Consider the following 15,362-nt stretch of genomic DNA (forward strand, 5'->3'; position numbering starts at 1 on the left):
ATGGCGCTGTTTGTTATTTATCAGATAAATTAGATGCCTGAATATATTTCACGGTCATTCAAACCATAAAAAACAAAACACGCGAAAAATCACCCGTGTAGCAGGTGAACTGCCTGATTCTTTCGGAGGTAGCAGGCAGGAGTCACTTCGGGAGAAAATCACATTAATATCTGTATCGAGGGGTTACTATTTCGTACCATTTTTCCGCTTTTTAAGCCTCTGTTTTCTATAGGAAGGGTTCTGCGCAACCTCCCACGTTCTTTTCTGGTTGGTATGTACCGTATAATGGTTTTCTGGCCAATTTCATTTCAAAATGCGTCGCTTTCGAGCATGCGAAGCCTGGGAGCTTACCGGCTGTCATCCAACTGTGTACGCTGTCCGGGCCGTGCCGTGGCATGGTGGACCGTTCCTTACGTGACGGGACTACTCCCGCCGCCTTTTCGGTCACCGAAGTCTCCGGGGCCACAGAACCATTGCTCTTTCCTATGAGTGACATGGCTGCAAAATATAACGGTGTCACTGGTTATATACCGAGAGCATTCTGTACCGGAGAGAACAACGGTTCTAGAAGCTGCAACAAAATGCTCACTTTCTCAGCACATCATGGGAGTGAAACCTAGATACAACAGCTGCACTGTTTAGGTCACACGTGAAAACGCAAAGCGCCATGCCTGGTTCATGGTGGAGCGCCGTAAGCCACTATGCCATTCCCTTTTTCCGCATTTGCGGGCTCATTGAACTTGCGCTGCAGCTGTACAGGACGTCGCATAGTTCTGCACACTTGGCTGCAGAGGAAGTTTTCTTTAATGGGGCGTCATTTAAAGCGAAAAGAAGGAACCCTTGTGTAATGATACGTGGAATAACACCGTGTTCCACTTGTGCTTGCCAACTTATGTGGCTGATAATTGCTCACGCGGTCGACTTTTTATATTGCCTTGGAAGAACGCGCTTTTAAGCGTAGGGAAATAATTAGGCGGAGCACCCACCACAACAGAGCGCCAGCAAGAAACTGTTGATTTCCGACGATATAATGTAACATATTGATACATACGTTCTAGCAACACGTTTGCATAGTAGACAGACAAAGGTACAAGTACAGTTCACATGAGCATTCTCTTTACATCGCCAAGAGCAGCCAGATAAATGAGGAGTATCTTTTTTTTTTACTTTTCCTGCATCAACCGAATTTCTTTCGAAGATAAATCTACTGATGGCGTGATCACATAATCCCCTGTAAGTGCGTTTGCCATGGCCTATGCACCTCCTCGATAATTGGTTTACATGCTGTGTATATAGTATAACATACTTTTCTCGAACTGTGGTGTACACTTACGTTGAGTAGCACTGACAATTGGGGGAGTTGGTACAGATGCATGGCTTCAGAACGACGCAACAAGGAAGACGAAAAGACGAAAGATCACACGAACACAAGCGCCGACCCACAACTAAAGTTTATTCCATATCACAGAGAAGATTTATACACACACGTGTCCACACACTACGCAAAAAAGAACAACCAAAATCCAGAACACGTTAACCATTCAGGTACAGGATTTCTTTATCCTGTAGCGCAATAGAGGGACAGCTGATACAAGACTGTTTTTTTTTTATTTTGAATGTTCCATGCTTCGATTACTTCCGGAGTCGTGTTATCATGATGCCTTGAAATTATGATTGTGCGGCTAAACTGAGGCGCGCAGCGGCACTTCTGGCAGTGCTGAGAAATGTGCGAAAAAACTATGTGTGATATGGAATAAACTTTAGTTGTGAGTCGGCGCTTGTGTTCGTGTGATCTTTCGTCTTTTCGTCTTCCTTGTTGCGCCAGTTCTGAAGCCGTGTACACTTTCACTGTGAAGATGCTTATTTTAATGATCTGAATTATTTTCATGTTCTCATAGCCTTGAAGTGAAATCGATGATTCGATGGAACACCGTCTGGTGTGGATGAAACATGAAGCAATAAAACGACAGACACCTACCAAAAGAAAAAGCTCAAAAAAAAGCATGAATAAAAGACGTTTCGGCTTCTCTAGGGAAGCATTGTCCACAATGGTCATTTATTCATTTTTAAGATCTTTCTTCTCGTCAGTGTCTGTCGTTTTATTGCATCTTCTCATAGTCTTGCATTAAAACACCTTTCGATCAGCCCGACGTACTTTTAATGACAACGTCTTTTTTAGCGAGTTGCCACCACTTTTCCGCATCGGATATGGTTCTAGCCTCTTATTTTGGGGCGATTCTGGAGATATTGCAGCCAAAAATGTGGCCTGATATTTGCTACTGCGACCACTGGTCGCCGTGACGTTCGGAGTATATATATATATATATATATATATATATATATATATGTATATATATATATATATATAGTGAAATCATAAGGCGCAAACAAGCAATGACACCAAGGACACCATAGCGGGCAAATTGCGCGCAGTTCCTAATTGAATTAAAGCAATGAGCAATACGCGGAAATGAAAGCGGGTGAAAAAACTGGCCGCGGGTGAGATACGAACCCACGTCTTTGCAATATGCGTACGATTCCTTTACCAATTCAGCTACCGCGGCGCCATTTTCCCATCCACTTTCAGTGGTATTTATGTTTATCAACTAGAACTAAACCTGGGAGTGTTCGCCAGCTCCAACACTCACAAACCTTAGCAGCGGATGTGGAACATCCTTTCTGCCACAGGCGTCACGTTTACGTGACCTTTTTCGGTGAAGGAAACTGGTCAATGAACCCACACATGCAACCTGAAGGCATCAAAGTCGTCGGATTGAAGAACCTCGCTATGTCAAAATGAACGAGAAGAAAGGAAATAAAGGGACCGATTTTCATTAGTCAGATCATAAGAAGCCAACAAACAATGACACCAAGGACACATACGCAAAAATTATCTGCAGGTCTTAATTGATTAAAAAAATCATAAACACGGGGAAATGATAGTGCAGGATTCAATTATTAACTGCAGATACGTTTTTACCAGCAGGTATACAGACGGGCCACTAGCCTCAGAGATGTCACGTCCTCCAAAATGAGCTCAACTTCAAAGGCTGCGAAACATGCCGAAAACTCTGCTCCATGACGAGTACCGCTAATGTTGCCAAGAGCACCGCGTCCTCATTTTCATTCAAAATCCAAGGTGATTACAACTGCGGAACTTGTAACGTTGTATATATCCTCGAATGCACCAATTTCCTACGCACAATGCATCGGACAAACGGAAACCCCTTCTAGGCTACGGTCTATTAATAAAAATCACATGTAAAAGCTGTACCGCAGCTCCGCTTATCCAAATATGTGAACACACTAGGCCACCTTTTCGAAAAATTTCAGGGGTCTATTTTGAAATCCGGTTTCTGCGCTCACTGTGACAGGGGAGCTTGCGAGCCATTTATAATGCCCAAGTTCAGCACACTTTCTTGGAGATTTAACTAAAACATAGGTATGCTGACGTGTATGCCTAACTAGGAAGAGATATGTTTCTAAGATTTTAGATATGTTCGTCACCAATGAATATTTTCCTGTCTTTTTTATGCATTTACTATCGGTTAAATATGGTGTATGATTGATAGCATGTTTTTGAAGCTTTATGTATATTTGCGCCTCATTTATTAGAGATTCCTCTCGCCGCTCTGTTATGTTGCTTTGTATTACTTTCCCTTCGTCATATAATTTTTCATTTGTCTTTAATTTCATTTTTCACACACGCATAGACTTTGTATAAAAAAGCTGTTTGCCCGCAAACACAAGAGATACCACCTGTACAAAGAGTGCAATGAGATGCCATTCACGGGACTCAGAGGTTAGTGGAGGTCACAGTATAGGTGTCGTATAACCAGCTAGCGGAGTATTGACCGTGTTCGTGGTATCAAAAAGTAGCAGTAACTTCAAACGAATAACAAGAGAAACACTGTTCTGCAATCTGCGACCCCTCGCAGTCATGGACTGCACGAGGCAGTCCATGACTCCAGGCCCGCCGAGATCGCGGTTTCTCTTTGCTGCTCGGGAAAGCGACCGCTAAAAGAGAGATTCCTATTAGCTTCACTGGTGTGGCATAAGGTTTCGCAGCGAAATTTGGTCCCTTTATGAGTGTGGGTTTTACTTTAGAGGGCAGCCGTGAATACGAGAGGTTAATGTGGCCTTATCCTTCTTGAGCCTTTTCCTTCTTCGTTCGTTTTCCAGTCGTTGTTCCCCAAGTGTTTCCGCCATCTCACAAAAATGAGGGGCCAAAAATCTTGCGACGTATTTGTTTCCAAAACGTGGGCGCAGACGACTCGAATGCATTGTCCATATAGTGTGGTGTCGCCTTCCGGCTTTCTTCCCGAAGAATCTTGCACAACCTACCGCGTGTTTTCTGGTCGGTGACATTCTTTCTAGCATTGCCGTAATCACCGACGACGTCAGCCCTTGGTTCATTGCATATGTAAGTGTGCTCGTTCTCGATATTTCTTCTCCGATGCATTCGATGAAATGCACACGTGTAGTGGCGGAAGGTCAGGTCCAAGGAAGCCCGATGAAACAGAAATTATTGTAAGTGAAGCTGCAATTTGGGCCAGGCGTTTACACATTGCCTTGGAAAAACGTGCTGGTATGCACAGGGATAGAATTAGCTGGAACACACTTCACGCAGAGGGCTAACTAGCAACATTTTATTTGAGAGGATGGGTTTAAAAAATTTGACGAAGCACTGACGATGTTGAAGCAGCTAGCATAGCAGCTGTATACGAACAGCTTGAGATATTTGGTGAAAGAAAGTGCGAGAGACAATGTGGTACTAGTGCGCATGTTTCTCTGGAATTGCTACGAATTTTTTTAAAGTCATTGTTTGTAGTATAGGGAAATGTTGCGTATGCACGAGGAGACAGAACTTTTATTGGATCTTGCTTAGCTCAATTACTATGTAATCTTACATGGCGAAGGGTGACCGTCTTTTAATGCCACTGCTGCATGAGTTGCATGTAAAGGCTTACTTTAGGTATATCGAAAATGAAAAAGCGACGTATGTTAATGGGATACGAGTTTTGCAGCATTTCAATTATGTTTTTGGCCGGGATAGATCTCACGCACGAACTACCAAGTGCCAAGTGTTCAAAGTTTTTAGACGTAAGGATCTGCATAAATTTTGAGCACGCCTGTTGGATGTGTCTTTCTAAAGGTGCAATAGCAATCACGAGATACAATTCCGCGTGCTCGAAGCTAGTTTAAAGATATGCAGCAATTTATTCTGTCAGGCCTATGTATAAACCAATCTGGTTTTCATAAAGCTGCGCAAAGCTTAAACATCCAGGTAAGAAGACAGAAAAAATAGTCAGATTGCGGAGAGCCTGATTGCGTCAATAGCTGTTAAAATGTTAAGGAGAATGAATGGCAAGAAAATGGGGAAGGTAATGATTCAAATAAAGACAGGGGAAGGCCTATAGTACTGCGGTACATACCTAAAGATTGCACAACATATAAAAAACAGATAGCCAAAACGCAAGAAGTCGATGTTCTCTGCTGATATGAGCAGATTAGAATGTGTGAAAGAGTGAATTGTTACAACGCACAACGTCGTAAAAATAATATTTTTGGTGTAAACCATATTGAGAAGTTTGTAGATTGCAAAAAAAAGAAGTAATTTACAATATTCCTTTGATCTGCCGAGAAAGGTTCGTTGGGCAGACCAAAAGACGTGTTGACACAAGGCTACGATAACATATAATTAATTGCGGAAAAAAGGTGTCCAGGTATCCTAGCATTCTATGTGGCAGAATGGAAGTGTACGCCACAGGTCGAGAAAACTATATTATTGTGAAACGTGAACGACGGAATGCAGAGCAGTATAGGTAAGACACATGCCATGAGAAACGCAGGTGCAGGGCAATGTGTTAGCGCGCCATCAACTGCTTCATTATACAAAAAGAAAACTCAGTTGATGCTGAAAACGTAGAAAAACAAAGTGCTCATCATTTTTCTGATAGGTCTTGGGGAGGCAAACAGAACGCGCATGTACGCGAGTGTGCGCATATGTGCGCGCGAATGAACGCGAATGAGCACTGTACTTGTACCTTTGTCTGTCTTCGCGCGATCATGTTGTTAACACGTGTGTATACACATGTTCCAACAAATCGTCTGACACAGTTGCTAGTTTGCGCTGTGCATAGTGTTTGCTCCATTCGTTTCTGTTCCTGTGCATGACACCGTGTTTTTTCAAGGCATTGGATAATCATCTGGCTCCAATTGCAGCTTTACTTGTTTTCTAAAGCAACCGTCAACTTGTACATTTATATCCGGTGCATCAACTTTCCAATAACCACTATAATTCCCAGTGGGATGGGCTCACGGACGAAAACAAGAAAGCGTCTGTCATCCTCAGAGAATAATTTTTGAGAAAGTCGCACATTTCGGGAACCAAGCACCTCATCTCTTGCGTTTTGCATTTTGGGAAAAATTTACTCAGCTGAAAGAAATGAAAGGGAAGAAATTGTGGCGGTCTAGTGCCCATTTCGTATCCTATGTGGAGTGGTGAAGTGCTATACAACAAAATTATGAATACTTGAGAATGGCGATGATGATGCTCAACTGTTGCTCATACCCAGTTAGGCGGAGCGTTCAGGAATCAACCCACAGAAAGAAACTTAATACAAAGTACCCATACCATAGCATGCTGCTTTCCTATCTAACGACCTTTGTCCATCAACCGTCGTGTAGCAGCACATGTGCTATCACACCTTTCATCCTGTGGACTGTGGTAACATACACTTTCGGCTGCTCCATCGCCGTCATCGGTTGGTCACTTCAGTGCGTGCCCGCTGTGTGTGTTTGCGTATCACTGTGCGATTTTGCGTTTGTTTGCTCCTCGCACATTTACTGCTTTATGGTTATTGCGCCATCCACAACATTTATCGACTATCTTTCTTTACAAAAGACCTCTTTCTAGAAGAAAGACACTGTTCAGACCAATGTTCACGCAATATATGTGAACTCATCCATTGATGACCTTATTCCACCTTCTGATAGCAAAGGAACCGCAGCTAGGTTATACTCCAGCCGGATGGGAAGCTCTCATTTGCAGGTAGTGATATGCTGCACTTGAAAATGCATTATTAGCTTGAACGTGTCGCTAAAAGTCCATTTACACAAGATACAGATGCCAATTTCTCAGCACGTTATTTGCACAATAGTTTTACACTGTGCGCGCGAACACTAATCTATTGATTGTGCTGGTCGCTCAAGTTAACAGATTTGTCGCAACTCTGTTGAAATTCTAGGTTATATTTGGCTCAAAATAGACTAAAGTTATCCACACGTAATCGTAATAAATATTGAGTTACTTAAAATCAAACATTTCCTGAATTATTGCGTCCGGAAACACTATCACCCAGCTGGCAGCGTAAGAAGAATGTGCGTATAAACTCCTTGTGAACAACGAAATATGCTTCATTGCAAATTACGACAATTTATACTTTACATTTGGAGTTTCCCTTATTATTGGCGTGTTATTTGCACATAATATTCATGTTCTTTGGTGGAGAGCGCGCATTAGGTTTCGAAACATGTACGAAACAGCTCCCAGAACTTTATTGGTTACTGCACGCCGCGGTAGCCCAGTGGATAATGCGTGCGCTGCTGTGCTCGAGGTCGCGGATTAAATCCCGTCGTGACGGCCGCATTCCGATGGGGACGGAATGCAATAACGCTCGTGTACCGTGCATTGGGTTCACGTTAAAAAACCTCAGGTGGTTAAAATTATATCAGAACCCCCAACTACCACTACGGCGTTCCTTCTTCTTTCTGGGGTTTTACGTGCCAAAACCCGTTGATTATTAACTACGGCGTTCCGCATAATCACATCGTGGTTTTGACACATAAAACCACGGAGTTATTCTTGGATAAGTGAAATGATTAGTTGATACACTACTAATGTCGCTTTCTTGCAGCGCATAGAATATGCCCGAGAAGCAGCCAACATTCAACGTTAATTGATCATGTCGTTCATTAATACAACATATATTTCCGAGTGCGAGAGGGGTGGGTGGTATGTGCTCACCTCTCAACATGATAGTCTCATAGACAGGTATCCTTTTAGTGAGCACTGGGCACCTTCCGCGAGTTTAACTCCAGGTGGCACTAATTGGCACACGTATCATGTATGTTAACCATTTCACGCTCATGATACATCCACTACGTGACCAGCAAATTCTGAGCACAGCTGTTCGTATCGCGTGTACTTTATGGCGTCTACGTTCGCAGGCTGCGATGGAAGTGAAGAAAACATTTCGCCACTGCCGGGTGACTAAAAGCACCCGTCTCATGCCGCGCGGCGAGCATAATGAGGGGGAGAGGCTTTAATGTAAAGGTGCGCAACGTTGAAGCGTAACACCAGATCATTGGCAACCGGCTCAGAGGGCATGAACGTAAGCTTACCTCCTCCATCTCGAGGTAGCGATAACCATTTTCTAAGCTTCAACAGGAAACACAAGCGACGAAAAGTAAGCGAGACAAGGCCGAGGACTCGTTCTGGTTCTGTGTTTTCCTCGCTTGTTCTGCATGCGCTTTTAGTTTTGTACTATTCTACAGGAGAATGATGATTGACGAACCTTGACGCCGGGCCAAAGCACAACGTAGACGCGTGTTAAAGTGACCTCCAGGTTCCGATAGGAGTAAACATTACACCAGTTACACGAGGGCCGGCTGGAAAGTTTCTGGCTTGACAAGGAAGGAGATGTGGTATCGGGCTGAAATTTTGTGCTTTCAACATAGTCACCAGACATTTCAATACACGTTTCCCAGTGGTGCTCCAACTTGTCTATCCCACTCTAAAAAAGTGATTGTACGTGGATGTTCATACACTAGGAGACAGAATCCCTTACAGCGTCATAACTAGGGAAATGCCTGTCTTTTAGGGGCGCCTTTATATCAGGGAACGTATGGTAACTGCAGGGACGAAGTCAGGGTAATATGGCGGATGTCGCAGAAGCTCAACGGCCACAGTCATGAAGGTGCTGCAGTGGTTCACGAGCAGTGTTACATGGTGCGTGGTCATGCAGGAAGAATATTAGGCAAAATAAATGAGCAGAAACTGCAAATAATACAAAGTCAAGAACTATTAATGCAATTAGGACAGTAGCCAAAGCATTCACAACAAAACACACGAAAATAGTTTGTTATGTGCATAATTGCATGTAAAACATATAAAGGAAAAAGAAACGAAAAAGAAACGAGCCGGAGTGAAGTGATTAGACAGGATAAGTGAACAATTTAGGTTCTGTAGTAGAAAAGTTTGCAATCTTGGCTCTAGTAAAAAAGTTTGAAAAGAAAAGTAGAAAAGTTTGCTTGAAGAGACATAATGAAGAAGAGCGCTTGACATCTAGTGGGAGGCTCTTCCAAGTAGACAATGCTGTGAAATATCTAGATTGTTTTCCAAAATTAGCATGTACAGTATTAGTGGCAATAGGAAATGGTTGTTAGCTGCGAATCTTGTGCAGTTTAAATTTACCAAGGAAACCTCAGAATATATATTTACTGATGGAGGACTACATATTACTTTAAATAACATAACGGCCAAGTTATATTTATTACGTTTGTTTATTGAATGTGTACTGTGGTTGTGAAGCATATCAGAAGCACTGCAGTAGAATGAGCTGAACGATAATATTCGGATGGCCTGATTCTGCAAATGCAGTAGCGGTGCTATATGTGTTGGTTATGTGTTACCCCACGATGTAATGCAATAATTGACATAGCTGTGAATAAATTAATAATCCAGAGTTAGTAATGTTGCTTTGCTAAAATGCTACCTAGTTTTAAGTGAAATTCTAATACCGGGAGGAAGTTTGCATTTCAAATAGGCGACATACCTTGTAAATTTTACTTAGAGTCTATAATTTTACCAAGAAATGAGCATTCATTTACTGCACTGATGACAAGAGAGTTAAGGTTGACAGTGGGAATGAATTAAGGTGTCCTATGATTTGAATGAAAAAGCACAAAGACGTTGCGGTAGGATTTATTTTTAGCAAGTTAAGATGGCAACACATTAAAATACTGCTCAGATCAGCATTTATCTTAGTAGTCAGAGACGTTAGTGAACGATCGGTTGCAAGTAATGTGTGGTCGGCGGCGTAAAAAAAGGCCTCAGTTACTGCTAGACAACCAGGTAAATCAGTTCATGCAATATACATACAATTCATACAAGTCATACAATATGTTTTTAATATCGCCGGTCTAATGGCACTGCACAGAATATTTACTACGGCTCCCATAAATATACACAAGTTATATATATATATATATATATATATATATATATTCATATTGTTTCTTTTTCCCGAATTGTTTGATGTATGCAGCAAATTTGTTGAAATGAGATCTATGTGCTCTGTCTTTCTTTTGTTTTTCGTTTTCTCCTTTTTTTCCCTGTTCATCTGTTTCATCTGTTGGATCCATGCCATCTACCGCCTTTTGGACCTTCTGGTTATTAGGACCAGTCAAGTTGCTTGTTTTAGCAACTTTTTCCTAATGCCTTGGCACTTTGTATCACTTGTTTTCATGAGTTACGGTATTATTAATATTATAATTCAAGTCCGCGTAAGCACTGTGAGTTGTGGTCGTGACTCCGCAGTGTCGGCTCAAAAGCTCCTAATATCTGTCACATGATTAATTATAAGTCAAAAGAAACCACAGGAAATACGAGAATATAATATAGCTGGAAAAAAGTTTCGCATCTAAAAGGAGAAATACATCGGAAAATAACCGTACCGCTAACGTATAGCCATGCATAACACAAAGGTAATTCCAAAAAGGTACCACTCTCATTTACTATTTATTTATCAGGTAGCACGCTTTCATCTGCGCCGCAGGGAGGAATAGACTGGAGGGCACAACTCTCACGACAGATAACAGTTGTCAAGCTGATAACTGAGTGTCACCAATGTATTTATTGTCTTTTCAACATGTATTTATTAGTAGCATTAAGTCGTGTCATCCTCCAATGCCACTGCATGCAATGTTTGTTTTTGTCTGGCACTAAATCAATCACATTCTGATTTAAGTTGTCACTCGACATGCTGCGAAAGCTCGAGCAGTGCCCCAGTGTACCTCCGCGATTTGATTGAAGTGTGGGAAATCCAGGACTATTGAATGCGCGACTTGCTCGCAACCGTCCAAGTGTGCTACATGGCGATAACACGCGATGCGCCAGCAGATCAATATTACGCTATCACGACACGTGGTTCCGACGATATGCACGAAGTGTGTTTTTCTAATTAGGCTGGTGTAGTGTCTATCTTTCAGTGAATATCTTTTACGTATGTAGTGAATATCTCTTACACGCAGTTAGCCAACACAAATTTTATGATATTGGATGCCTCGCACAATGACATGCTTGAACTCTACCACGTAAATATATACCTTAGGCGCAAGATATGCAATGCTAACGAGTCATATCTTTATAATCTGATAAGTAAAAATTTCATTAAACCGATAGCAAAAAATGTTTGCTCTAAAAATGTGGTGAACACTGACAAATTTCTCACTCTCCTGACACCTTACCGTGCGGCAGCACTGCGCGTCCAACTTTGCATTTGAATTCCAACGGCCATATTTAGGCGCTTTCCAATGCCTCTTTCCTGCATCCTCCTTTTGAGGTAACGCGTGATGTCTTTTTAAAGTGAATGCTTTGGTGTTTCCATCTTACTTCCTTGAGCGCCCGGTGGGCGACCTTGACATGTATTTGCAGCGCATCCTCCGCTGTGCAGTCCGCCATGGTAAATAATTATCATCATACTCACGTTATAATAAAATTGGATATAATAGTTCTATGAATAAAACGCCCCATGAGGCTTCAAATATTCCTCTAAGAGTATTTGCGCTCCAGCCAACTGCGCCACTGCGAATGAATGTTTGTTCTTTGATGCATGAAAAGAGAGTGAGGAAGCATGCAATCTCTAAACGAACAGCCACTTAATATGCAGGCGGGCAAGCACGCGCACAAATCCGCCACGGCCGCTTAGTGGCGAAGTCATTGTGCTGCTGAGCTCGAGGTCGCGGCTTCGATCCCGGTCGCGGCGGCCGATGGAGATTGAATGCAAAAGCGCTTGTGTACTTAGATTTAGGTAAACGTTAGAGAACCTCCGGTGGTCAAAAATAATCCAGAGTGCGTGCTTCATCGCCAGATCGGGTTTTGGCAAGCAAAACCTCCGAATTTAACTTAACGCTCCTTGCTCAATGAAAGCTCTCGAGCGAAATTATGAAACGTTCCTTCCCTTGGACCACTTCCTAACCTTACGCTAGGAGCCCTTCATGCTTTCTCACCGCGAAGGTTGCATGGAGGAAGTACGTGCAGTCTAGCTGAAACCTCCATTTACCTGTCCTCACGAAAAGAACCGTATCGTTAGGTAAGGAAGGAATTCCAGGTGTCTGGGTACGGGGATTTTTGTCAAAAGTCTAACGCGAACGTCTTTATTCAGCGAAATAAAATGTCGTTCGTCAAATATTCTTACGATAAGTAAGTAACATATAAACGAGTACGGTTTTTCCTGATTACGTTCTACGTTAACGCACGTAAGGATGCCTCGCAGAGGGCAACGTTGGGGTATCCATGAAAAGGGAAGGGGGGGGAGGGGGGCAGCTGCATTCTGTTGCGGCACAGTCGGTACAGAACGGTGGTTGGTTTTGTATAGTTGCGAGAAGCTTGTCGAAGCTTGCCGGCATTGCTTGCGAGGCGGCGGCGTTCCGTCAATGCATTGAGCATTAACTGTGCCGCTTTCTAGCGCCCAGGCAATGCCACTTTTCATTGCAACAATTTGCAGGTTACAATTACGTAGATAAATTCACATAATTTTCTATATTAGAAAATAAACATTTTTGTTATTTTTTTTATATATAGTATTTGAAGTGACTACATGTCTGTATATTTACGTCGAAATGGGTACATTTTTCGAGAACGTAATGAGCATTTCCCCTCCGGAATGCTTGAGTTTCCGTGCCAGTTCTGAAAAATATTTCCTTATTTAAGGTAGAAAAATACGCTTGTTTCTATCACTGTGGGTCACGATCTTTCCATCGGCACGGTAGCTTCGAGACACATTCCGGACGATTGTCGGTCTCTTTAATGTTCCGTAATTCGTGTTAATTTTTTACAATGCGACAACACTCGTTTGCAAACCTCCACCCTAAATAGTCGTGAGCATGGCTATCTATTTGACGTTGCAGCTGTAACTACGCAAATCAACAGTGCCCTGCCGTGGGAGACGCTTGTCGCTCGAAGAAGCGACAGCCGTCCAGCGAGGGCATCGCACATCTTGTAGTCGCGATTGCCGGCCAGTTCTGCTAGGCTAACCACGTCTGTAGTGACATCACTACCCAACCACCAAAGATAAAAGCGCTTTGAGAGGATTTGGGAGCTGCTGAATTTCCAGCACCCCAAGGAGATGCGCGCCTAGCGGGTTACAAGGATCATTCAAGTTGAGCGAAGGATAAATGAAGCTGAAAAACTTGCAGACTTCACCGCTTCCCCCAGATCTAAATTCATTTACAGGGCTGCAATTTGGTAGTGATGCTTTTTGATGCTATTACTTTTCGTGCTTCGTCAGCGGTCATAGCGACCCTCCACCCGCGTTCTGAGGTCAGTCGGCCGTGAAGTTGGATGATTAGAGTAGCATAGAATCGAGCGGAAGGCATAGCTACGAAATCGCGTCCCAGCAGTGTGCTATAGCAGACAGTGCCATCTTCTGAAGAACAACTGCTTCTTTTCCAATGCACAATTGATCGTAGTGCGCTACAGTATTGCTTTTTTTTTGTATCCGCTGAAGCGTGTACATGTACAGACACCCCGCTTTCAGAACAAGCGCGGCGCGCGAGACACCGCACAAATTACTAAGCAACTACCATTACTGACACCGCAATGGAGAATATTTTCAGTTCCAAACAATGAATCGCCACAGAAGCGTGAGTCCGAAACGCAGTGGCGGCGGCTGCTTTCCGGCGAGGAGGTCAGACCGGATGACGAGATGGCCTATAACGATAATGACGGCAGCCGTCATCGTCGAGTAAAGTAAACAACGGGCGAGCAAGAATAACTTGTTTTCGAGCTATTAACTTCTACAGGTACGGTGGCGTAATAGAAAGTCTTTCCTTACCCCTATTGACATATTTTTTTTATTCTGTATAGCTATAATGCGCCGCAGGATCTAGCAACCAAAAAAATACGGAAAGAAAGAGAAAAAAAGCAGCCAGGAAAGAACAACCCATGGCCTAGGTGTATATATATATATATATATATATATATGGTTCGTTGTTTCGAATGCAATATTTCATTGCCTTTGATGCGGGCCCTCTATACCTTCAAGATCGCCCACGATCTTCTGTATAAAGAAACGTAAAAGATGTGTTCTAGCCTCAGTCTCTTAGTTCACAAGATAGTTTTAACAGAATTAGTTATCAGAGCATCGCAAAATATTAAATCCCTTCATTCGTGCTGTAAAGACAACATCGGCCTTAATACTCATGGCCGGGACTGGAGGTATAGTTGGTTACGTATTCGCAATAAGTAACTTAAAATTGGGATTAGTGGAAATTTAAAATTGGAATCAGTGGGAATGACTACGCGGGCAAGGCTGCTCAAGCATCAAAGACCACACTGATCCCATTCCACTCTTCTAGACAGACGCTTCACCACTTAGAGCACAGACTAAATTTAAAGTTAAACAACCCAAATTTAAGGCGTACCAGACTACACGAACCCAACGCTGCAATTCTGGTCTCCACCCGGACTTTAGCCACATGAGGCATTCCTTCTGTATCAGCAGTGGTTGGGAATTCCGTTCACGAAGCCTTACACTGAACTATTTAGAATGGCCGACAATACTGCGTGAGATGCCTGCAGTTCCGAAGATAACGTTCGGCATTTATTGTGTCACGGTCTTTCATTTCAACCCCCATATACGAACACTCTTTAACAGATTGCGGCGACTTGACGATCGGGCGCTACCTGTGCAGGCAGTGGCACTACTCTTATTTGTTAATTCGATGAGAACATCCTTAACGCATAATGTATGGTGCTTACCCTGCAAGGCTGAACGTTGTGTGAACGTTGAATGCTCGTAACAAATGTCAAGCAACGTTCAATAGCAAGAAGATAACGTTGCATATACGTTACTGGTTGCACGCTGCAAGAATTTCATGTTGATACGCTGGAGCAACATCCAATTGTTTACATTGCATCAACATTAGACATCAAGAATATATCGTCTATGCAACGTCCATTAACGTTATTCATGTCATTTTGGCCTGGTATGTATATTTTGATCCAACATTGATAATGAAGCATCTCGTATTGCGTGCTGTTATACATGCCCTACATTTAATGAAATGGGAGCATT

The 15,362-nt window shown here is 42.7% G+C and overlaps 1 protein-coding gene across 2 annotated transcripts in view; it reads right to left on the reverse strand.

The window, feature by feature from the left end:
- The window catches only part of LOC119445530 (monocarboxylate transporter 9-like), a 69,556-nt gene that overhangs the window by 36,586 nt on the left and 17,608 nt on the right, over nucleotides 1-15,362 (reverse strand). Inside the window, exons 1-2 of one of the 2 annotated variants that reach the window (XM_049663374.1) lie at nucleotides 8,030-8,251; nucleotides 352-498 (exon numbers count right to left, since the gene is read on the reverse strand). In XM_049663374.1, coding sequence (XP_049519331.1) covers nucleotides 352-498; nucleotides 8,030-8,039 — 157 coding nt within the window. In that variant the 5' untranslated portion in view covers nucleotides 8,040-8,251. Of the gene's footprint in view, nucleotides 1-351; nucleotides 499-8,029; nucleotides 8,252-15,362 lie in introns of those variants that run through there. The other variant, XM_037709795.2, reaches the window with a different exon arrangement.

Source organism: Dermacentor silvarum, chromosome 3, assembly GCF_013339745.2.
Source record: "Dermacentor silvarum isolate Dsil-2018 chromosome 3, BIME_Dsil_1.4, whole genome shotgun sequence".
In the NCBI taxonomy this organism is placed as follows: domain Eukaryota; kingdom Metazoa; phylum Arthropoda; class Arachnida; order Ixodida; family Ixodidae; genus Dermacentor; species Dermacentor silvarum.